Source organism: Dipodomys spectabilis, unplaced genomic scaffold (genome assembly GCF_019054845.1).
Source record: "Dipodomys spectabilis isolate Male_0828 unplaced genomic scaffold, ASM1905484v1 ptg000187l, whole genome shotgun sequence".
In the NCBI taxonomy this organism is placed as follows: domain Eukaryota; kingdom Metazoa; phylum Chordata; class Mammalia; order Rodentia; family Heteromyidae; genus Dipodomys; species Dipodomys spectabilis.
Genome location: NW_024870864.1, coordinates 6,470,264 through 6,495,755, shown reverse-complemented (window position 1 = coordinate 6,495,755; position 25,492 = coordinate 6,470,264). Strand labels below are relative to the sequence as shown.

At 41.7% G+C, this 25,492-nt stretch overlaps 1 protein-coding gene across 2 annotated transcripts in view; it reads left to right on the top strand.

Annotated features, from left to right (window-relative positions):
• Positions 1 to 2,647: 2,647 nt before the first annotated feature.
• Positions 2,648 to 25,492, top strand: part of Rfx8 (regulatory factor X8) — a 76,704-nt gene continuing 53,859 nt past the window's right edge. Inside the window, exons 1-3 of one of the 2 annotated variants that reach the window (XM_042695505.1) lie at positions 2,648 to 2,734; positions 15,057 to 15,118; positions 17,368 to 17,454. In XM_042695505.1, coding sequence (XP_042551439.1) covers positions 2,663 to 2,734; positions 15,057 to 15,118; positions 17,368 to 17,454 — 221 coding nt within the window. In that variant the 5' untranslated portion in view covers positions 2,648 to 2,662. The remainder of the gene's footprint in view (positions 2,735 to 15,056; positions 15,119 to 17,367; positions 17,455 to 25,492) is intronic. The other variant, XM_042695504.1, reaches the window with a different exon arrangement.

Genomic DNA, 25,492 nt, shown 5'->3' with positions numbered 1-25,492 from the left:
TTGGGGATGAGACCAAAGTCTAAAACACAAAATTCATCTATGTTAAACTGTGGTTCATGCTTGTAATTCTAGAGGAAATTGAGATCTTTGGATTGAGGTTCAAAGCCAGTCTAAGCGGAAAAGCGTGATATGAGACTCTTATCTCCAATCATAGACACAGAAATGGAGCTGTGGCCCAAATGATAGAATACCAGCCTTGAGCTAAAAAGCAAAGGGACAAAACCCAGACCCTGAGTTCAAGTCCCAGTACTGGCACAAAAGAAATGAAAGAAAAATAACAAAAAAGAAAAGACATAGAGACACAGAGACACAAGATCAGGGAAGATATGGAGAAGGAGTGATGTACCTACAAACCAGGGAACATGGAAAATTTCCAGCAGTCATTAGAAGCCAGAGAAGCAAGATCTGGGGCTGGGAAGGTGGCTCAGTGGTAGAGCGCTTGCCTTGCATGCATGAGGCCCTGTGTTCGATTCCTCAGCACCCCATAAGCAAAAAGAAAAAAGCCGAAAGTGGCGCTGTGGCTCATGGTAGAGCGCTAGCCTTGAGCTGAAGAGCTGAGGGACAGTGCCCAGGCTCAGAGTTCAGGCCCCATGACCAGACCAAAAAAAAAAAAAAAGAAGCAAGATCTGATTCTCTCTGAGCCTCTGCATGGAACTACCTACTGACACAGATTTTAGACCTGTAGTGTCCAGACTGACTGTAAGAGGATAAATTGCTTTGTTTTAAGCCACCCAGCCTGTGTTGTTACCCTAGGAGACCAGTATTGGGCAAGAGATCATTCACGTTCATTTTTCCTAGAAGCCAGTTAGGTTACAATTGTGATTGTGCTTTTTAGTTTTTCAGGAAACTAAATGTGGGCCTTAATATGCCTCATCTCAGAAACTAAGCTCTATTTCACTAAAGAGAAAACAGATGATGTATTGTCTATAAGTGCCCTGTTTAAAATGTCCCTTTGCTTGAAGAAAGAAATATGCTGGACTTTTTTTTTTTTAGTGTGAACCCTGAGTATCCTCAAAGGATTGATTTTCTTTTTTAATCTAATGCCACAAAAATCTACAGTGTCCAAATGTCTGCTATTAAAAGGTATTGTGTTTGCAGATCACTTACACACATCCGTCTGGGTACTTTACAACATCTCTAAAGGACTTATACAAACCTAGTAAGTGTAGCTTGGGATCAATTCAGTTGGTCTTTTTTTTTTTTTAATATTGCCAGTCCTGGAGCTTGAACTCAGGGCCTGGGCACTATCCCTGAGCTTCTTTTGCTCAAGACTAGCAATCTACCACTTGAGCCACAGAACCACTTCTGGCTTTTTCTGTGTATGAGGTACTAAGGAATCAAACCCAAGGCTTCATGCATGCTAAGCAATGACTCCACCACTAAGCCACATTCCCAGCCCTCTTCACTTGGTAATACATTTGTTTAACATGTGCAAGGCTCTGGGATGTATCACACACACACGCACACACACAAATAAGTTTCCAAAGTTATGTAGAGCTTCACTATAGCTCATGTTTACTGAATTCAGTCACTTCAGTTTAGATAAGCAAATAAGCAAAACCTAAGCTCTACAATATCAATGGCTAAAAGTCAATAATAAATATTCTTACTAGTAATAATCAATATTCATTTTTGCTCAAGGCTGGCACTACTACCTAAGCCATACCCCACTTCTATTTTTTTTTTCTTGTATGGGTGTGCTGCTCTGGGCCCCGGGTACTGTCCTTGAACTTTTTTGCTCCATGTTAATGCTATACTGCTAGACCCGCAGCTCCACTTCTGGCTTTTTTTTCTATTTGATGATGATTAATTGGAGATAAGAGCCTCAAGAACTTTCCTGCCTGATTGGCTTCGAACCATGATCCTTAGATTTCAACCTCCCAAGTTGCTAGAATTACAGATATGAGCCCCCAGTGCCTGGCCACTTCCAGATTTTTACTGGCTAATTAGTGATAAAAGTCTCTCCAATTTGTCTATTCTGCTGGCTTGGAACCAGGATTCTCAGTTCTCAGCCTTCTGAGTTGCTAGGTTTACACACATGAGCCACTTAATTTAGGAGGAATACCTAGCTTAACATGATGATTTTTGCATTTAGACTTAATCTCCAAGACATCTCATTACATATATGTACTTTTTAAAAATGCAAAATCAGAAACACTTCTGGCTCAAGGACCAAAGGGGACAGGGGACATTATCAGTGCTGGTCATGAGCTGTTCTCTAGAGTTCCATTCAAAATTAATGTTATTCAATAAGAAAATTTCAGTTAGTTATTTGGATGCTGATCATGAATTTTTCTTGGGACTAGTACTTAGGGCTTGAACTCAGGACCTTGCCCCCCTGCTTGGCTTTTTGGTTCAAGGCTGAAGGAACTCTACTACCTGACCCACATCTCCACTTGGGCTTTTTGCTGACTTGTTGGAGATAAAAGTCTCGTAGACTTAACTGCCCCAACTACCTTTGTCCTTTGGTTCTCCAATCTCAGCCTTCTGAGTAGCTAGGATTACAGGTGTGAGCCACTGGGCCAAATTCTGATTATTATTGCTGTCAAAATACCTCAATTTAGAAAAACATATGCCAACTGCCTCTTCTGGTCCTCTCTCTTTCTGAAGGTTGATGGACAATTTCTGTACTTGTGAAGGGTCCAGCGTGCCTCGCTGTCTCATGTATGAGATTTACATGGAGACCTGTGGGCAGAATGCTCAAGACCAGGTCAATCCAGCAACATTTGGGAAGGTACGTTAACACTATGAGCACTTTATTCACACTATACCATGCATTGAGTAAGGAAAGCAAGGTGCTGTCCTGTGTCAGTCAGTGATGGAGATATGATCTTGTTAGGCAGTTTCATCATCTTTGAACATCTTACGGTGCACACACACAGACTTAAGGATACAATCTCACAGGATCACTGTGAATATGCGGTCCATTGTTGACTGACAGAAGCATTATCATGTGGCGCCTGACTGATTGGGAAGTATTTGAAATGTACTGGAGTCTAATGGGGTATCAGTAAGTACAGTAACTTCACTGTGGGAAGCCAACCCAGTGGTCCACAGCCTTCATCTCCACTGAAAAGCCACTTTCCTTTGGCAGAGGCCAGGAAACATGAAGAACTATACCCAAGGAAGTGTTTCCATGGCAACTCCAAACACTCCTTAAAGAGCCAGGTTGGATGGGCCACTCACTCCTAGTTAGAAACTCGAAACTCAGTGCAACACAAGCTCTGAGCCACTCTAGTGGTACTCAACAACTGATGTTTCCCACAATTCAGTTGTATTTAAAGAACTCACTTGCTCTTAACAATTTCCTTTGGAGGGAAATCATTAAGATTACCCAAAGTAATTCTATGTTTTGGGATATAGGCTTGGGACCTATATTCTAGAACTTCACTTAAGACCCCAGAAAACATTAGCACAGGGATAATCAGAGACACTCTGCATTCAACAGATGCTTACTTAGCAGTATCTCAGTGCCTGTTTAGCTGCTAAAACGAGAGCAGTAATCAAGAGAGTTAAAAGTCTAGTCCTTATTGAACTTGCAGTCTAGTTGTTCACAGCCACAGAGCTCATTTGTGCTGTTCCCCAGCTAGTCACAGCATGCAGATGGCAAGCCTACCGCTAGAATCAAGGCCCCAACCCCATGCCACTAAGTGTCTAATGTATGAAGACAATGGAGCTCACTAGGTCTCTAACACACACACACACACACACACACACACACACACACACACACACACACACACACACACACACACACACTGTGAACTTTATATGCAAACAAGGTCCCATCTCTCCAGACTGCAAAGACATAAAGTCAAGTGAGAAGCAGCACATTTATACAAAGGAGAGTGTGGTTTGTCCTCCAGGTAAACAGTCCATACCAGAATTCGTAGCTTGGCAGGAAGGGAATAGGTTTATGAAACTCTGTTCACCTTATCGGAGGCCTTGGTGACATTTTTACAACCTGCACATCTATATCGCTTTGGTGCCCATCTGGCATGGGATGAAATAATTTGTGTTGCAAAGAGTTTGCTCACAAGGTCACAAAGCTGCCTGTTTGCTTTCCTCCCGTCTTCCCTCTTTTTCTTCCCTTATCTTTCACTTTCTCCTTCCATCCTTCTCTAATTTTTAGGCATCTTCCGTAGACAGAATTGAGTTGGTTCACAGCACACTTTAATCAAATGTGCATGCATAGGCTCACAACTATAATACTAGCTACTCAGTCTGGGATCACAACAAATTGGAGAGAGACTCTACAAATGGGACTACCTTAAAACAAAAAGTTTCTGCACAGCTAAAGACATAGCAACAAAACCAAAAGACATAGCCAACTAACTGGGAAAAAATATTTACCAACAATATATCAGACAAGGGATTAATATCCAGTATATACAGGGAACTCAAGAACCTAATCCCTCCCAAACCCAACAAACTAATTACTAAATGGGAAAGGGAACTAAAGAGGGACTTCTCAGAAAAAGAGATAAAAATGGCAAAGAAACACATGAGGAAGTGTTCATCATCCCTGGCTGTAAAGGAAATGCAAATAAAGATAACGCCGAGATACCACCTTACCTCAGTCAGAATAGCCCACATCCTAAAGTGAGCCAACGACAAATGCTGGAGGGGATGCAGAGAAAAAGGAACCCTATTACACTGCTGGTGGGAATGTACACTTATACAACCACTTTGGAAAGCAGACTAGAGGGTCCTCAGAAAGCTAAATATTGACCTCTCCTATATCCCAGCCATACCACTCCTAGGCATCTATCCTGAACAACAGGAACCTGTATACAAGGACACGTGCACCTCCATGTTTATTGCAGCACTGTTCACAATAGCTAGGATATGGAAACAACCCAGATGCCCCACTACAGATGAATGGATCCAAAAATTGTGGTACATATATACAATGGAATATTATGCAACCATTAGAAAGGACAAAATAATGGCACTCATAGGGAACTAGAAGAAATTATGCTGAGTGAGGTAAGCCAAGAGCAAAGAGACAAATGGCACATGTTCTCCCTGATAAGCCGATGTTAAATCCGAAACGTAAGGGACACGACAAAGTAAACAAGACTGGAGAAACAAAGGACCTCCACTCATCTGGTTAAATCATTACTAAATGACCCCATGCGGCTGACCACATATATGGCATATATGTGCACATCTGAGGGAAACTAGGAGGAAGACACAGAAACAGAGGGAAACAGGAAAACATACAACAGCAGGACCCATCAGCTGCACTGGACATTGATCAAAACAAACTAAGCAACTCAATGGCAGCAATGGGAAGGAGGAAATGAGTGGGAAAGAGGGAACAGCTGACACTAAGCAAAAGGAAAGAAATGTACATATCACCCAATGTGGAAGAAATAACTGTATTGTCAAAGCTCATAGGACTCATAAACTTTATAGACAAATTGCCCCATGAAGGTTAGAATGTGTTTGTAACTAAGTATCACTATCCCACAATATTGTGAAATTTGTGAAATTTAAGTAATCACTTTATCACAATCAAAAAATTGCAAAAAAAGAATAATGAAGTAGTTTATCTTGGCATTGACAATCCCTTCATGAGAACTGTCTTAGGGACACATTCCTCATTTAAGAAGGCTCTTGCATTTGTTGTGAAGGATCTTGGATTTTATGAATAATCATGCAGTTTGTATGTTGCTTTGCTAGATGATTTCCTTACTCAGTTTTCAAATAAAGAAAACTATGTCTAATATTTCTATCAGTCCTTGGTTCATGATCACCCCAAATATATTTAGTAGGTTGTTTGTATACATTTGGCGAAAGAATCATTTCAAGTGTGGACTACAGGAAGTAAAACCATCCTGAGGTTGTAGATTGGGAATGTGTAGTGGCATTTAAGCAAACAAGACAGACTTAAATATGTCTTTGAGTCTTAACTGTTTTTTGCAAAATTCATACAATGGTGCGTTCAACTCCATGGTTTATTGTAGCCTGGTGTTTTCATCAATGAAAGCATTTTCTCCAAGTAAGCTCAATAAAACTAACAGATCAACGGAAAAAAAAAATACTAGCTACTCAGAAAGCTACTCAGGAGGATTGAGGTTCAAGACAGAATAGTTTAATAGACTCCATCTTCAATTACCTAGCCCAACTCCACTCAACCTGAAAAATCAACTAGGCTGTAGATATGGCTCAAAAAGGTAGGATGTTGGTTTCCCTTATTTGCAATAACTAGTATACATCTAGGACAAGCAGAAAAGGTCAAAAGCTGTGTACATATGATCATATAAAATTATGCTAAGTGGGGGGGGAGTGGGAGATGGGAAGGGGAAACAAAGGAGGAGGCAACAATGATTGATAAGAAATGTACTTCCTCTGTACGGTATTTTCACAATTAAAAAAAAGTGATGCTAAGCAAAATGAACCCCAAGATAGGGACACAAGTGGTTTTATCTTTGTTGTTGTTGTTTTTAATGTACTTATAATGTACTCTGTGATTTTTTTTTTGTTTCTTTTGTATGTTCTTCCCCCACAGTATAACCCGTTTTGACTATATTTGATTACGGTGCCCTGTATCTTGCATACACATTTTTCTAATTTGGGGAGGGGAAGGGAAATAACAAAATGCTGAAATAAGGATACAGGTGGACTCACTGTAACAATGAGATGTACAAGACACTGTGTTAAAAATGAACTTTATAACCTGGGTGGGGGGAGGGAGGAGTTGGGGAGGTGAGGAGGGAAGGGATTGTGGGGAAAAATAAAGGAGGGGATAACAATGCTCAATAGGAAGTGTATTTATTACCTCACTCACATCACTGTAACCCCTCTGTACAGTATCTTTGCAATAAATAAATAAATAAATAAATATATATATTTTTTTTTTAAAGGTAGGATGGCAGCTTAGCAAGCGGTTCAAACCCAGTACTGCCAAATATAAATAAATACATATATTTCTTATCCAGGAACTAATTAGAAACATAAGTGGTTAGATAAGCTCTTTTTAATGTGATAAACATCACACCTCCTAATATGAACCCCATCCTATCATCCTGGCCTCCTGACTGGCAAGAGCTGCGTCCTGGTCATCATCATTGTCTTGCCTTATGAAGACAGTTGAGCGAGCCAAGGGTGGAGCTTAATGGCAGGGTCCTCAGCATATTTGAGGCCTGGCTTCAATTCTTTTTTTGGGGGGAGAGGTCCGGTCGTGGGGCCTGAACTCTGGGCCTGGGTGCTGTCCCTCAGCTCTTCAGCTTAAGGCTAGCGCTCTACCACTTGAGCCTGGCTTCAATTCTAAGCACAAAACCTAAAAATAAGTTTTAGTGCATTTGCAGGTATGAGGACCTATTTTAAATTTTTGTTTTTTTACCTCTACTACAACGAGTTTTGTATTGTCCACAATCTTTGGAGCAACATTTATTGACTTACTATTATATTCTGAGTGTGCTAATGTCACTTGACTGTTATGTAATATCTCACAGTTTATGCATCACTCTCCCATGCCTGGGTATTTGGGCTATTTCCTCATATTACCACTGCGAGCCCTCGTGTACCTGGGTTCAGGTATGCATATGGCAGCTTTCTCTTGGATGTCTACGTCAGTGAACTAGCAGAATCAGAGGGTATGTGGCCAGCAATGCCAAGACCAAATCCTTCCCAAGATTGTTGCTCCAAGTTACCTCCCACCAGCAATCTGTGGGCTCCAAACTTACTTCAAAATATTGAAAGCGTAGATACATTCTTCCAATCAAAATCCTCATTCTTCAAACTTTTAATCATGGGTGGAAGTTCTGTGCTTGTGATAGCCATAGGATATGCAGTGGATACTTCTAATGTGTCAGCTGGCCAAAGACTTGAAACAACTCATCTCTCTGCCTTCCCATAAACACTCTTGGCTCTGGCAACTTCCTGCCTGCTCACTTCCTTAACACTTCAATTCATTGATTTTTCCCCTTGAACTCCAGGGACCAGCCCAGTGCTTCAGGTATGCTCAAAGGATAAGGATTAATTTTTCACTCCCTTTCTTTCTTTCTTTCTTTCTTTCTTTCTTTCTTTCTTTCTTTCTTTCTTTCTTTCTTTCTTTCTTTCTTTCTTTCTTTCTCTTTCTCTCTTTCTTTCTTTCTCTCTCTCTTTCTTTCTTTCTTTTCTTTCTTTCCTTTCCTTTTCTTTTTTTCTTTCTCTATCTTCCCTCCTTCCATCCCTCCCTCCTTCCTTCCTTCCTTCCTTCCATTGGCTTTTATCCTTTGCTGTCATCCAATTGGTTTCACTTTACGCTTGTGGTCAACAAAAACAGCTCAAATATTTTCTCACAGAAACTTTGATTAAAGCAGGTCTTTGCTATAAACGACTCTATGAGCTGTGAAAGCTGTATAAATAGAGAAGAATGTTGTTGTCATTAACTATTCTTAAGCCAGTAGTAGCTAGCTCTTTGAATTTGACCCGTAGTTGTCCTTGTCACCATCTCTTGAAATCCCAGGTAGGTCATCTGGTCTCAGCCTGGTGATCTCACAGCTGTAGAAGCAGATGTCTGTACCTCTTCATCTTGCAAGGTGACTCTCAGTAAGGTTTCCAGCCGGCAGGGAATTCCCCATCCCCACTCTTCACTGTGCCCTCTTGCCCACGTGTGGCTATTTCATCATCCTGGAATCTTAGAAAACTTCATCAAAGGTTTTGCTGAGCTCTGGGTAGCCTGAAACAACAGCCTTTTCTTATCCACCCACCTGCTAGCCTTATGGGGGAAGTGGATGATTTCAGAGGGACTTGTTTTGGCTCCAAGATGATCCTTAACTTCCTTTCCTAATGTGGCAAAAGGCTTTCCTCCCATATCTTTTCAAGATCTCATTATAAGGTGATCTCACTCCTGAAGCCCATATCTGAGGCTGGGGGGGGGGGGGGGGAGGGGTGGCGGAGGGTAGAGTATGTACCAAGCACACGGAATCCATGTGTTTAATACCTACACTAAAAGAAAAGCTTGCCATGAAGTTGTTTCAAATTGCAGAGTATTCCTAAGGGGGGAAAAATCAGAGAGACTCTCTAGTATGAAACGCCAACACTTATTTCATAGCTCATCTAAATTCTTCCATTGGAATCCACTCTCAAGATACAGAGGTCCAAACTTGAAGCTCTGTCTGGAAGTTTTGCCTAGAGAACAGACCAATTGGTGGAACTCATCCTGGGAAGGTGCCCTGGGCTAGATTTGTGACTAGGGTGGATAAGGGAAGGGGAAATGGTTGGTGGAGATCCTAAAGCATGTTTACAAGAGAAACAACAAAATGCGCCCAATTCCCACTTCCTCCCTCCTCCCCCAGGAATGGCACTGATTGACTGGGAATTCCTGTGCAGATGGGGGGAGGGGGAGCGGGGGGGGGGGGGGGGCTCTTTGTGACAGCACTGGGCATGCATGAGTGATGCTCAGTCCTTACAACAGTTGATAAACTGCATGGGTTATGGAGTTTCCCGAGCGGATTTCCTCTGTTAAAATGACATTTACTAATGCTTTTCTGACTAGAAAAAGAGTACATCTTCATGCTAGGAAGAGGAGTGTTATGGAGAAAATTAATACTGGTTATAGTCTCCCTGGGGAAGATACAGCCATATGTGTGTGGTTCATTTACATATGTGCGTGCACATTCATGCATACACATGGGAGCTGTGGCAGCCAGGGAGTAAGCATAGACTTCACCTTCATTTCCCATGTTGCTTTGGACCTGCTGGTTATTCAAAGGGCTCTCTGTCCCCCACCTCCTACCCAAAGTCTAATTGGGTGATGTCACTCTGATTGATCCAGTCCCAGATAACATCAAAACCATGACCACCATTTATGGTGAACTCGTTTTCCAGCCAGGTGCATCATTTCTCTAATGGCCCTTGCCTGTAATCCTAGCTATGTGGGAGACAGAAGTAGGAGGATCAAGGTTCCATGCTGGCCCTGGGCAAACACAAAACACCCTACCTGGAAAGTAAGTAAGACCAAAAGGGCTGAGGGTGGGTTCAAGGGGTAGAAAATCTGCCTGGAAGCATGAGGCCTGAGGTCAAGCCCCATTACTGCCAAATAAACAAAAAAGGTAGACATCTTCTCTGCATCTCCTCCAGCTTGGTGGCCACAGAGAACTAGGCTTGGGAACTTACTATGGTTTGAGTATGAAATGTTCCTCACAGATTCATGTGGGGCTGGATGCTTAGTCCTCGTGTTGTGACACTATTTAACGTTAAGGTTCTAGAAAATTCAGGAGATGGGAGACTGGTTGGGGAAGTCATTTGGGGTGTGCCTTTGAAGGTCATACTAATTCCTAGTCCTCTCCTTGCTCTCTGTTTCCTATCTGCCATGAACTAAACACGCTGCCTTCTCCTAGACTCTGCCACCATGATGTACTGCTGGAGCTCCTAGAGCTAATAGTCCATGGACAGTACCCTTTGAAGCCAGGAGCCAAAATAACTCTCTCCCTTACATTGTTTCTTTGTTTGGGGGTTTTTTATTGCCGGTCGTGGGCCCTGAACTCTGAAACTGGGTGCTGTCCTTCAGCTCATCAGCTCAAGGCTAGCACTCTACCACTTGAGTCACTTCTGGCTTTTTCTGCTTATGTGGCACTGAGGAATTAAACCCAGGGCCTCATGCATGCAAGGCCAGCATTCTACCACTGAGCCTCCTTCCCAGCCCTCTCTTCCATTGTTTATGTCAGTGAGAGTCACAGTGAGAGAAAGCTAGCTCACATGGAAAGATCATTCTTTGTTCCTTCCTCTTCTTGCACTGCAGGCCATGTGTTGGTTGGACATTCTCCAGCCCCAAGCAAAAGGAGATGAGAGAGACTGCAGAATTTTTTTTACTAATGTTATATTCTTTCTTTTTTCCCTTTTATTTTTTGCCAGTACTGGGGCTTGAACTTAGGACCTGGGCACTTGCTGTCCCTTAGCATTTTTGCTCAAGACTGGCACATAACCACTTGAGTTACAGCTCCATTGCTGGCATTTTGATGGTTAACTGGAGATAAGAGTCAGATTTGCCTGTCCTGGCTGGCTTTGAACCTCAGTCCTCAGATCTTAGCTAAAACAGACTGTGGGTATGCTAGTTCCATCCCAGTGGGAGCCTTCTTCTCAGCCCCCAAAGTCACTGGCCAGTACCCATGGGAGTCCCAGGCCATCCCTAGACTTTTCTTTCTAGTCTGCCCTTGAACCATGGTCTTCTGGGTCTCAGCATCCCAGGTAGCTATGATTATAAGCATGAGCCACCAGCTCCTGGAGAGGGTTTTTGTTTTAGTTAAAAACTATGATGTGCCTGCTCTTAAGATGAACTCAAAAAACATACAAGGACCTGAGTTTATTCAGGCAAACGGGCCATGTACAGGAGCTACTCCTTTCAAAATAGCAGACCACTTCCCAGGCCTCCCCTGAGCCTGCTGCCTGATTTCTAGTCATCTCTGGAGGTTCTTATCATATGCATATTGATTTTATTTTGCAAGTAGGTACAAAGGAAGACTTAAGTCAAAAGAGATGGTATTTAACAAGGCCTTGTTAAAAATAGTCGCTTTTTGGCTTTTAGTCACGCATTGATCCCTGTCTGGCTCTGGCTTTTGTTTTCTGTCATTTATTTCTCATCTTTGGTTCTCTCTCACTGAAAGACACTGTTTTCACTCATGACTGCACAGTTAAATTGTGTGAGACTTGCCGACCTGACTCTTTCAATCTGCTTCCACTACACATAAGCTTGTGTTGGCCTCCTTAAGGAAGAAGCCAGGACATTTCATGTTTTGTCAAACCTGCTCTCGGGGGCTTCTAGGAAAATAAGGAAGGATGGAAGATGAAATCAAATCAAAGCAGTGCTGAGTGGTAATGCAGAAAATGTAAAATCAGCCTGGTGCTAGTGGCTCACACCTATAATCCTAGCTACTGAGGAGGCTGAGATCTGAGAATTATCATTCAAGAGTGAGCCTGGGAGACAAATTCAACATTCTTATCTCTAACCCACAAAAATCTGGAAGTAGAGAGGTGGTTTAAGGGGTAAGCCTTGAGTGAAAAAGCCAAGCAAGAGCCCAAGGCCCTGAGTTTGATCACACATACCCACACAAAAGGAAAGAAGGAGAGAGAGAGAGAAAGAGAGAGAAAAAATAGAAGGAAAGAAGGAAGGGAGGGAGGGAAGAAAGGAAGGAAGGAGGAAAGAGGAAGGAAGGGAGGAAGGAGGGAGGGAGGAAAGAAAGAAAATGTAAACTCATTTCTTGACACTGCTAACATGATGGCTTTCCTACTATGCATTTTCCTTTTTATATTTTTTAAAATTATCTTTATAGTCAGTTGTACAAAGGAGATAGCACATAACAAAGCAGTTTATAAATACAACGCATTTTGATCAGTGTCAACCCCTTCAACATTCTCACCCCCCTTTAGCCCACCCCTTTTTGTCTTCATTTTGTGGTATATACAATGAATTCTTGACTACCTTTCCCCCCTTTCTCCTCTTCATTCCTCTACCTCTTTCCCCTTGGCCCTACCCCCCTCTTGGATGTATCCATTTCTTGGCTTTTAGTTGATTTTGTTGGGCTTTGACCTAGAATCTATTATACTTCAGTTAATCTGTTTATAACCACTTGTGTACAGTACAGCCTATCCCAACATGTTTACGTATAGATTTGTTGGTATCTTCTATCTACCAAAGTGAAAGAAACCATACAACCTTGTTTCTCTAGGTTTGCCTTTATTTTATTTAATATAATTTTTCCAAGTCTTTCCATTTCCTTAAAAACGGTACAAAATTCTTTCTAATAGATGAGTAAAATTCCATTGTGTATATTGTCTTAATCCATTTGTCCATCCAGGGGCTTCTAGGCTGATGCTATATCTTGGCTATGGTGAACAGTGCTGCAATAAACATGATTGTGTTGATGGCTTTACTGAAACCTTGTTTATGTGCTATTAGATAAATGCCCAGGGTTGGGAGTGCTGGCATTGGGATGCTCTACATTTATATATATATATATATATAATTTTATTGTGAAAATACCATACAGAGGGGTTACAATTACATGGGCAAGGTATTTAGTACATTTCTTATCAAGCATTATTGCCTCTTCCTTTGTTTCCCCTTCCTATCCCTTCCCATCTCTCACCCCACCCCACCCCATATGTTTATATTTTTGAGGAATCTCCATACTTCTTTCCAGAGTAGCTGAAAAAGTTTACATTCCCACCAACAGTTTACATTCCCACCAAATGAGTTCTCATTTGGCTACATCCTCAACAGCATTCGTTGTTGTTTGTTTTCTTGATGGCCAATCTAACTGAGGTGAGGTGAAATCTCAGTGTATAATGGTTGAAGTGAAATATATTATGTATTTTTTTCTTTTTTTATTGTGAAAATACTGTACAGAGGGGTTACAATTACATGGGCAAGATAATGAGTACATTTCTTATCAAGCATTATAGCCTCCTCCTTTGTTTCCCCTTCCCATCCCTTCCCATCCTCCCCCCACCTCCCCACCCAAACCTCCTCCCCCCACCAAAGTTGTAAAGTTTATTTTCAACATAACAACTTGTACGTCTCATTTTTACAATGGGTCCACCTGTATCCCTAGTTAAACGATAGGTTTTTCCCCTTCCCCTCCACAAATTATACCGACATCAAATACAGTGAAAGCAGGGGTTATACTGTGGGGGAGGGACATACAAAGCAACAAAGAAATAATCTTATAAATGCATTAGAAACAATCGCATGAAACAAAAAAAAACATATCTTAGGGTTCATTTCCTTAACATCACCTTATCTGAAGTGTATTTTCACTGTAATCCAGGGTTTCCACATCCAACAAGTGTGTGTCTGTATCCATGCCTGCCATTAACCTCTTCTGACAAGTAAACAGGCAGAACTCTATGGCCTCAGACATAGTATCAGTCCCCTCCAATAAAAGGCATCTCAAAGTAACTGGGAGCTGAGATGCTGAATCAGAAGGAGCTGTGCATTTCAGCACCTTAACAGCACTTACTTATAAAACCTAAGTAGTAATAAGAATTAAGTCAATAAGTAAATAAATAAATAATGACAACAAAAATGACCATCACCTCAAGGGAAAAAAGAAGACAACAGTGAAACTACAGCAGCTGATGGCATGGATTGTGATACAACTATTAACCTGCTTCCAGGGAGTTCTTAATGACAGAGGAAATAGTTATGGTACATTGCAGAGTGACAGGCATGCCAATTATAGAATGCCACAGGATGCATATTATTGAGACATTAAAAAATACTAGAAGTGCTGGGTGCTGGTGGCTCATGCCTTTAATCTTACCTACCGAAGAGGCTGAGATCTGAGGACTGAGGTTCAAAGCCAGCCCAAGCAGGAAAGTCTGTGAGACTCTTATCTCCAATTAACCACCAGAAAACCAGAAATTGTGCTGTGGCTCTGGCTCAAGTGATAGAGCCTTGAGCTGAAGGGCTGAGGGACAGTGCCCAGGCCCACAGTTCAAGCCCCAGGACCCTCTCTCTCTCTCTCTCTCTCTCTCTCTCTCTCTCTCTCTCTCTCTCACACACACACACACACACACACACACACACACACACACACACTACTAGAAGAAATGATGTTGAGGCAATTGTACGTCCAGTACTGTGGTTCATTTGACTTGCTTTCTAGGCTGGTGCTCAGCCACTTGAGCCATATCTTCAGTATTTTGCTGATTAATTGAAGATGGAGTCTTGCAGCTTTCCTGTCAGGATTGACTTCAAAATTCAGTCCTCTAGATCTGGACCTCCTGAATAGTCAAAATAATAGCCAATTATAGGCATGAGCCACCAGCACCCAACAATTTTTTAGTTTTATATTTGTTCTTAGGGATCAAACCCGGGCTTGGAGCACTGAAAATAGGGTCTTATCTCTGATGTTGAGATTTAAATGGCAGTTTTCTCTTTGTGGCATCTTTCATTTTGTAAAATGGTCTGATTTTATTTTATTTTTTACAAATTTTGCTTACATTTATTTGTCTTTACCATCTGTAGAGAGGAGATACAATTTACACATGGTAAGCTAAGAAACTGAACCTTTATTTCTTACTTTTCCCGTTACATGTTTAAATTTGACTTCTTCTTTCAGCTGGTGCACTTGGTTTTTCCTGATCTTGGCACCCGGAGGCTGGGCACCAGGGGAAGTACCAGGTGAGCTCATTACCTTTATTTTAGGGGTTAAAAAAATGAGGATCTGGAAAGTCAGAAAATAAGTGACAAATTATGCAGCACAAGGCAAGCTACAAATAGCAACTTCTACTAAATAGAGCTCAGAATTCAAGTTAAGTCTTCGTGCTGAAAACCAGTTAGGCACTACTAGGTTTAAACACTGATCTCTGATTATTTAGGAACTTATATAATATGTGTATGTTTCATATATATAATTCATTTATATATGTATATTTGGGTTCAGTGCTTTAAATATTTGGACATGTGGCTATCTAATTATGGACATGTTTAAGTAAGTACACAGAATGACAGATTCCTTGCATGAAAATTTGTAAGGATCCACTCAGCAAGTCTGAACTACATTCAGGAGACTAGGGCCTATAGTTACAGTTTTCACAAGAAATAAAATTCCAGCGTTATCAGGCATATAGTTATCATCATTGTCACTCAGTTATTACTTTCATTGGTTGTTTATTTCAAATCAAGATGGAAAATCGGGGAAAATTAGAGAAAGGGCCAGCCACCTCAGAAGGAACCTGAGAAAAGATTGGTAAACTTTGTGAGTTTACCAAATGTAACCCAGGGCAGTTAAGGAGTTGAAAAATCACCATTCTATTGTGAGCCTGGACAGGTTCCTGAAGTCTTCTGGTGTCTGCAGAGACCTGGGCTGCAGGAAATAGAGAATCACAGATTCAAGTGGTGGTAGCCCTGCTAAGGTGACAGTGCAGAGACTAAGAAAGCAGAGGGGGGACCTCCAAACTAATGCTGCCAGCTATGTAGGAAGTCCTTTGGCTGGGGTATGACCTGAGAAACAGCAAGCCTAAAATGCACTGGATACTCTTGCACCAACTCTTGTTTCTGGAGGTAGAGCATCCTGTTTCCTTTTACTCCATCATAGGCTGCCTTGGAGCTCCAGCCCATAGCTGGTCCCTAGCATGGCAAGAGTGATGAATCCCACATTGTTAGTTTGGTAATAGACTCTGATTTACAATCCACAGCGTGTACAGTCAAGACACTTGCACAACCACATTCATTGCTGCACTATTCATCATTATCAAATTATGGAAACAGCCCAGATGTCCTTCAGTGGACAAATGGATCAAGAAAATGTCTCTCTCTCTCTCTCTCTCTCACACACACACACACACACACACACACACACACACACACACACACACACACACACACACACACTGGAATTTCACTCATTCATTAGGCAAAACATTGTTATGAGAAACAGATGGATCTGGAAAATAATATGTCAAATGTAGTAAGGCAGGTACAGAGAAACAAAAGTCACCTGTTTTCTCTAATTTATAAATATATGTGTGTAAACATTTACAGTGTGATATGTATATACACAAGTGTGTTAACAAAAATATGGCATACACATGGAGAATTCTGATGGTGTAACTTTTTTGACCAACTTATTTACAATCTAACAAAATGAAATACCGGGAAGTTGGAACTTGAGATGCCAGTGGAGGATGGACAAATGGAGGTCAAGGGAAAGAAATGGAGAGAAGAAGGGACAAGAGAATACAATCCTTGCATTCAGTGTATGTATGTGAAAATTAAACTAGGAAAATTGAGGGAAGGGTGTGACTAGGAGAGATGGGGGAGAATGATGGAAGAGGGTGGCATGGATTAAAATACATTGTATTCATAAACACGGGTTGGCATAAAACCCTTTCATACAGCTACTCAAAGATGATAAAATAACAAGGCGCTGGTGGCTCATACCTGTAATCCTAGCTATTCAGGAGGCTGAGGTCTGAGGATCATGGCAGGAACTCCATGAGATTCATCTCCAATTAACCACTAGAAAACCGGAAGTAGTGCTATAGATCAAATAGGCAAAGTGCTAGCCTTGAGTAAAATTGTTCAGGGACAGTGCCCCAGGTCCCAAGCTCAAGCCCCATGACTGACTAAATAAATAAATAACCAAATTCACAGCATAGTTTCCTCTGAGTACATACCACTTTCATAACATCATGAAATTGAAACATGGTAAGTCAAACCATTACAAAGAGGAGAAATTCTAAGTTGAGCCATCACAAGTTGTGGGTAGTCTGTACCAGGAAACTGTTCACCTAACTCATCATGGTCAGGCTTTCTTAACAACTTGGGTCAAGGATGAAAGCTGGGTCTTCATCCATTGGCTTCTCTATACCTCCCACTTGGCATGCAAGTAGTTGAACAAAATGTCAAAGTATACTTTCCATCTTCAGGTATCATTATGATGGACTCTACATCAAGAAAAGTTCTTTCTTCTACACCCAGTACTGTTATCTACTGGGTAAAAAAGGCTGTCACAGGTGAGTGTCTGTCACTTGGGTACAAAGTTAGTTACCATGAGAGTCCTTCATATTTTATCGTATCCATCTGGCTGCAGGTGTTTTTTTAATGGCTTTAATTAATTAATTATTTAATCAAACTGTTACTGGGACTTGAACTCAGGGCCTGGGTGCTGTCCCTTATCTTTTTCATTCAAAGCTGGTGCTCTACCATTTGAGCCACATCTGTACTTCTGGCGTTTTGGTGGTTAATTGGAGATAAGAGTCTCACAGACTTTGCTGCCTAGACTGGCTTTGAACTGTGATCCTCAGCTCTCATTCTCCTGTGTAGCTAGGATTACAGGTGTGAGTCACTGGTGCCCTACTTCAAGCCTTTCTTAAGGATGAAAACACACCCATCATATTAGTGCACCATTGATCAACCCATTCTGTCAGTCTATGGCCATGTTATTGGCCAGAAAAATCCATTTCCAGTTCATTTCTATGGATGTTTTTCTGTTTAATTTTAGATGTTCAGGGCCATGTCCCTGCAAGATATGATGGCACACTGCCACTTGAGCCACATCTCCAGGCCTACTTTTTTCTGTTTATTTTTTGACAAGGAATCATGCCTGAACTACAGTTCACCTTTTAGGCTTCTCGTTGTTACTAGGATAATAGGTGTGCAACATAATATCGCCTTGTGGCTTCCCATCTTCCTTTCCCATTAGTGCAGGCATTTCCCAAGGTCTGTCTTGGTAATTCACGTTACTGCCCACCTCTTGGCTCTAGCACCTTCCTGCTTTCTATCACCATTGCCTCCCCCACTGGTCTTCTCCCCTCCCACTCCCTAGGAATACCTCTCTGACTCTTCACAGGACATTCCATTTGCATGACCCACTGAACCTCACCCTAAGTTTGGGGAAATCTCAACTTATAAATTATAACCTCCTCCAAACTGCCTCTGCCTCTTGACTTACTTCTACTTAGGATGCTGGCAGATAGAATCCGTATGAAACGAGCTGGGTACAAGTGGCACATGCAGATAATCTTAGCATCCCAGGAGACTGAGATCTTAGGATCCCTGTTTGAAGTCAGATTGAGCAGAAAAGTACACGAGATTCTTATCTCCAATTAACCAGTAAAAAGCTGGAAGTGAAGCTGTGGCTCAAGAGGTAGAGCTCCAGCTTTGAGAGAAAAAGCAAAATGAGAACATGAGGTCCTGTTCATGTCCCAGTACCAGCACACACACACACACACACACACACACACACACACACACACACACACACACGAATCTGTACAAAGTATTATCTAACGCTACCTTTGATTCCCTTAGGTGACACAGCCTTATTGATTCTTTTGGTTCTCCAGCCATGTAGTTTGGGTTCCTGGCATTTTCTTTAAGCGTTCATCATATGACACTGAGATTAGAGTTGGCCAAATGTATTGGAGGGTTTCATGTCCACAGATTGAACAACCTCAGATGGTGTGCTTGGTAGTTAGACCTACAATCACCGCATTTCTACTAGCATGATTATTATTATTTTATTGTAAAGGTGATGTACAGAGGGGTTAGAGTTACATAAGTAATGAGTACATTTCTTTTTGAACAATGTTACCCCTTCCCTCATTTCCTCCTGCCTTTCCCTCCCCCAATTCCCATCCCCCCAAGTTGTATAGTTCATTTCCAACATAGGGTTTAGTGAGTATCACTGTTGCATTGCTTCACCCATGGTTTCTGTGGTTCCCTTTCCCTTTCCCAAATCAGATAAACTTATATACAAGACAATGGGTACTGAAATCAAAGACAGAAAAATCCATTTCCAGTTCATTTCTATGGATGCTTTTATTTTTTTGTTTTTAATTTTAGATGTTAGTTCAGGACCATGTCCCAAAAGAAATAACTAAAAGCAGTACACTAAGAACAAAACAAAACAAATACCTCTTGTTTCCATATCTTGGAGTTCTTTTTGATTAGCATCATTTTATATGGTCATATGTACATAGTTATTGATCTATTATGACCCTCTGCTAGGCATGTCCTAGGTATATAGTAATTATTATAAATGAGGGAAACCTATGCTATTAGCCTATGCTAATCAGTGTAGTTATTATTAGGCAGTATAAAGTTATCTAGAATTGACTTATGCTAATCAGTGTAGTTATTATTAGGCAGTATAAAGTTATCTAGAATTGACTTATAATATATGAGAAGGTTGGGCACTGGTGGCTCACATTTGTAATCCTAGTTACTCAGGAGGCTGAGATCCAGAAGATTCTGCCAGCTCAGGCAGAAAATTCTACAAGACTCCATCTCCAACTTATCTGCAAAATGCTAGACTGGAGGCATGGTTCAAATGTAGAGTGTCATTTGTAAGCAAGATGGCTTACATGGCTATAGAAGACCCAGAATTCAAACCCCAGTACTCATACACAATAAATAAAATAGCATATGAGGAGTTTAGGTTCTATGCAAATACAATTTTAAATGAAACTTGGACTCATTGGTCTTGGATCCAATCCCCTGTTGGTACTGAGAGACCACCGTACTCATGGATTCTACAAGGCCTCCCTCTCCTCAGCTCCTCCCGACTCAAAACAAGGCCACCAAACTAAAGTTCCTAAAATTCCGCATTTGCTCTGCCTCTCCCCTGTTTCTCTTACGTCTGGGATAAAACCCACACACCCGGATTAGTGTTAAAAGCCAGTTCCTTCCTATTCCACATTCAACCATTTTGCCTGAGAGATCTTCTGGAGCTCCATTCATTCCTTGGGATCCTGAATGGAACTGTCCCCAACTGTGCCAGCTCCGGGAAAACCCTCGTTGGCTTACTTTTTCACACACTTCACTGTCGATCCCCAACCAGCATCTCTGCATAAGGAAGACCCTGGAAGGCAGGCTCAGTGAGCTGATCGCCATGCTACAGGTGGGGCTGTCTTCAAGCCCTTTGGAACCTTGCTTTGAGAAACAGAGTAGTGACCTTAAAATCCCCCATGGATTTTAAGAAACCATGGAGCTTTGCTTGTTCTGGTCCAGCTGTGGTTTGAATGTTTAGATCTCAAATACAACACTGTTAAAAGATGGAACTTTATGAATTCCATAAGAGCAGACCTACTGAACAGTGTTAAAGCCCTTAATAGCCATGCACCGTGGCTCACACCTGGAATCTTACCTATTTTGGAAGCTGAAATTAGGAAGATGGCAGTTCAAGACCAGACCAGGCAGAGAAGTTCATAAAGCCCCCCTCCCCCTTCTCAATGGAGAGTTGGATTCAGTGAAACATGCCTGTTATTCTGGCTATATATGAGGCATCACAGGTAGATTACACACAGGTGTGTGTGTGTATAGTCAGAACACAAGACTTTACCTCAAAACTAACCAGCAAAAATCAGGACTGGGGTCATGACTCAGGAGTAAGAGCACTTGCCTAGAAAACGTGAAGCACTGACTTCAAATCCTAGGACCACAAATTAAGCATGCAAGCAAGCAAATGAATGAATAAATAAAACAGGCTTCACAGAGCCCTGGAGCTCTCCCATCTGAAGCCCATCCCATGTGAAGACACAGTATTTGTCCTTTTGCTCTTTTGCATTACGCCATGGAAAGACCTAACAATCAAGGTATCATCTCTGAAGCAGACACAGTCCTCACCAGACACCAAAATTGTCTGCCACCACTGTCTTGTATCTCTCAGCCTCCAGAACTGTGAGAAATAAAGATGTTTTGTTACGAATGACTCTGTCTTAGGAGCCTTGTCATCGCTATGGGGACTGGTAAGGATATCGTCCCCCCCCTAAGAGCAGGTACTGAAATGGTGGCTGAAAAGCTGAACAGGAGGAGTTGGAGTTTCAGAGGAATCGATGAGGGAGGAGAAGGCACTCAATGCAGGGTTCCTGCGGTCATTCAGCAGAGTGAGGGCAGCAAGCCTGGGACAGGCAAGCTCCCGATTCTCTGATGCAGCCAGACTTTCAGAACTTCAAACTCAACCTCAAAGTCTTAGCATTCTGCTTCAGATCAGCTCTTCCTCTTAGGCCCTTTATTTATCTCTTAGTCACAAAGATGAAAAAAGTTACATTAAAAAAGAGGGGGGAGTTGGGAAAGGAGCAGTTAGGAAGCTTTATTTCAGTTCCTATTGTAATTGTCTTACTGAGTAGTCACTCCTAAAAAGCTGAGCTTAGGTCCAGTCAGCTCTGACATTCTGGGGAATCCTGCAGCCTCCGTGATATAGGCCATCAATGCACAAGGACTCTGGACTGCTTTCAGATGTCATGGAGATGAGTTAGGGGCAGGTCTTTGTGGAGGAGCAAAAATGAGCTTTATCATCAGTGAGGGAGTAGGGCTACTAAAGGGCAAGGGAGAAGGACAGCAGAGACATCTGGCCAGCAGCAGGTCCTACTCATGTGCTCGAAACACAACCAACACTTAAGAATGGACAAGCTTTAAAGTCTTGGCCGAATAAGAGATTGTGTTAAATATGTTAATATTGAGGGGCTATTCTCCATCAAACTCACATATTTTAAGAAAGAGTAAGGTATAGTTTAGAAGGTAGAAATATATACAATAGTGAACTGTTGTTGGTAATCAATGATGACCTATATTGATGTTTTCATCAATATGTTGTCTGTTTTGTTGGGGGGCAGGTTGTCAGTTGTGGGGCTTGCACTCTGGGCCTGGGTACTGTCCCTCAGCTCTTCAGCTCAAGGTGAACACGTTACCACTTGAGCCACAGCGCCACTTCTGGTTTTCTGGCGGTTTATTGGAGATAAGAGTCTCATGGACTTTCCTGCCCTGGCTGGCTTTGAACCGTGATCCTCAGATCTCAGCCTCCTGAGTAGCTAGGATTACAGGCGTGAGCCACTGGCACCTGCCATCTGTTTTATTATATTTCATTTAAGGATCCATTTGACAAATTCCTCTTAAAAATTATATCTCAAAATGAAAAGGTCATCTCTGTGGTTTTCAAGGATCAAAAACTCTAATTCATCCTCTCATTCAGTTGTTCATTCAACTAATATTTGAGTTCCTACAGTAAATCAAGCTTGTTGTAGCTACCTGTGGCAAAGCTTTGAAAAGGATAAACAAGGCCTCTCATCCTAGGAACCTTTAGCTATGAGGAAAGATAATAAGAAAGGAGCACAGCAGGATTAGAGCTGACAACACTTCAGTGGAATCATGCAAAGGCTTCCATTCATGAGACAATGTCAGGTAAGCAGAAATGTGAATTAAAGTCAACCAGGTTGAGATCTGTAGACAAGCATTCCAGGCAGCAGAAAGAATGTGCAAAGGGCCTGAGGCAGAGATAAGTTTAAACAATAGCAAGAAAGGTAAGGATGGAGCTTGGTGGATGAGCCAGAGAGTAGGAGAGACTAGAATTGAAAAATGAAGTAGGCAATAAAAACAAGAGAATTAGGGGGAATTTGCTGAAGCTCTGGAAGAGATGGCCTGTTGGACTTCTTAATAAAATACTTCCGTTCTCACAGAGAGGTAGCCATACTACATGTGGATAAGATCAGAAACAACTGTGTGTGTTTGTCAGTCGCCTGGTTTTGCCATTAAAAAGCCACACCGTCTTAGTAAGCCACATCTTGTGGCACCAACAACTGCGAAGAATGAAGGGAGAACAGCGTCATTCTCAGGTGCAGGCAAAGGTAAAGACTATGACCCTTAAAGATGGTCTAACAGAAGTCCTTCAGAGAGAAAGGAAATGATAAAGAAGGGATCCTGGAGCATTAGAAAAGAACAGACAACAAAAAGAACAGAAATGTGAACATGTACCATAGACTCCTTTTTCCTCATGAACTTCATCAATCATATTTCATGATTGAAACAAAAATCATAATATCCCATACTCAAGACAAGCATATTTTAAGATGAGAGAAGTAAAGGGATCTAAATTCCAAAAGATTTCCACCTTTCCCAAAGGTGGAAAAGTGAGACTCCAGTAACAACAGGCTGTAATAAGTTATGTGTGATGATTATAATAGTCAACCACTACAAAAATTAGAGAGAAAAACACTGTAATTAAATCAAAGTGGAATCCCAGAAGCTATGTAACTCTCAAGAGGCAAAAACAAAAACAGATAGATAAGAACCCATGGAAATGGCTCAATTACCAATAATGGTCTTAATTGTGAATTATGTATGTATATACAACTTATCTAAATGGAATATTAGCAGAGCAGATTTTAGAAGAAAGAAAAATTACTCAAGTATGTACTGTTGACCAGAAACTCACTTTGAAGTTGATAACATAGGCAGACGAAAAATAAAGGAATGAAAATATAGGCAATTATTATTCCAGAAAGGCAGAGATGGTTGCATTCACATCTAATCAAATAGACTTCAGAAGAAAGGAAGGTACCAGGGACAAATGGAAACATTACATTATTGTTAAAAAAAAATCCAAGGGCTGATGGCTCATGCCTGTAATCCTAAGTATTCAGGAGGCTGAGATCTGATGACCATGGCTTGAAGCCAGTCCAGGAAGGAATATCTGTGAGACTCTAATTTCCAGTTAACTACCAAAAAATGAAAAAAGCCAAAAGTGGAGCTGTGGTAGAAAACTAGCCTTGAGCATAAAAGCTCAAGGACAGCACCCAGGCCACACACACACACACACACACACACACACACACACACACACACACACACACACACACACAATCAGTACCAAAAAAAAAAAAAAAAAGCCATACACAAAAGGCCACATATTCCAAAGGCTTGATTAACCACCTGTGCAGCTATTGGGAGCTAATGGAACCTTTAGGGGCAGGGCCTAGTGGGGAGAAGTTAGGTCATTGGGGGCGTGGCCTTGAAGGGGCTAATAGGAAACTAGACCCTTCCTTTCTCTCTGTTTCTTGCACAACTGTTTCTAACCCACCTGTGAGATGAATAGGCATCTTCCATGTGCTTCTGTCATAATGTACTGAGCTTCCACAGACCCAAAGCAACCCAAAACAAAAGGGACCAAGTTACCAGGGATTGAAACTTCTGAAACCGTGAGCAAAAGTAAATGTTACCTCCTTTAAAGTTGGAATAATAAAAGACTACTATGCATTCTAAATGCGTACAGACCTAACAACCTACTTCCTTCTCCTTTTTCCTCCCAAATAATGTTCCAGCCTTATTTTAATGAATTGGAGGCTACTGTAGCAAATCTTATCACTGCTACCACTGGACCACTTGGGGATACCCCTAAGACCACATCTAGCTTTGGAGATCCAGTAGGAAACCACTCCCCTCCCCCACCGCAGGATTTGGCATATACTTGTCCTTGTGGCTGAGATTTATGACTGTGTCACATTATAAGGGGAAAGAGGAGTTGAGGGAGACTCTAAAAGAGCCATGTAAGACTTCCCTGTGCTCTCTCCCTCACATGTGGGTCCCCAAGAGAGTGCAGTGGCATGTGAGTGACAATTCTCCCAAGGAAACCCTTTAGAGAGAGGCCAGCCAGAGTTCTTATCAGGAGCTTGTCATATAGCACCTCTGCCTACCACATGCCGAAATGATAGACACCAAAAGGAAAACACAAGCCAGCACAAACTGATTCCACAGAGTCTAGGCACATTGTACCACTTGGAAAACCTCCAGAAGCTAACTGAGACACCAGCCAAGAGATAAACTTGCAGGAGGCCTTTCTGACAACAACTGTCTCAGGCCTGCTGCACCTATCTCTTTCCTGCATGGTTTGCATAAGCCTGTAAATATACTTAAAGCACTGAATCATCTCCTTAAATCAATGAATTATATGGCATCTCAATTCTTTCTTACTGAGGTTGTTTAAAAAAATATCTCAAGGGACAGAAAAGCTTATTCTAAAAGCTATATGGGTCGAAGCATGGTGGCTCATACCTATAATCCCAGCTTTCAAGAGGTGGAGATCAGAAGGATATAGTTCAAGGCTAGCTGGGCGAAAAGTAAGACTTCCATCTCTCAACAGAACAATCTAAGTGTGGTCCTAGCTATGTAGGAAGCATGAATTGGAAGATCACAGTTTAGGGTCAACCCAAAAAGTCTTTGAGTCATAAGTAGGAGGATCACAGTTTAAGGCTAGCATACACACACACACACACACAC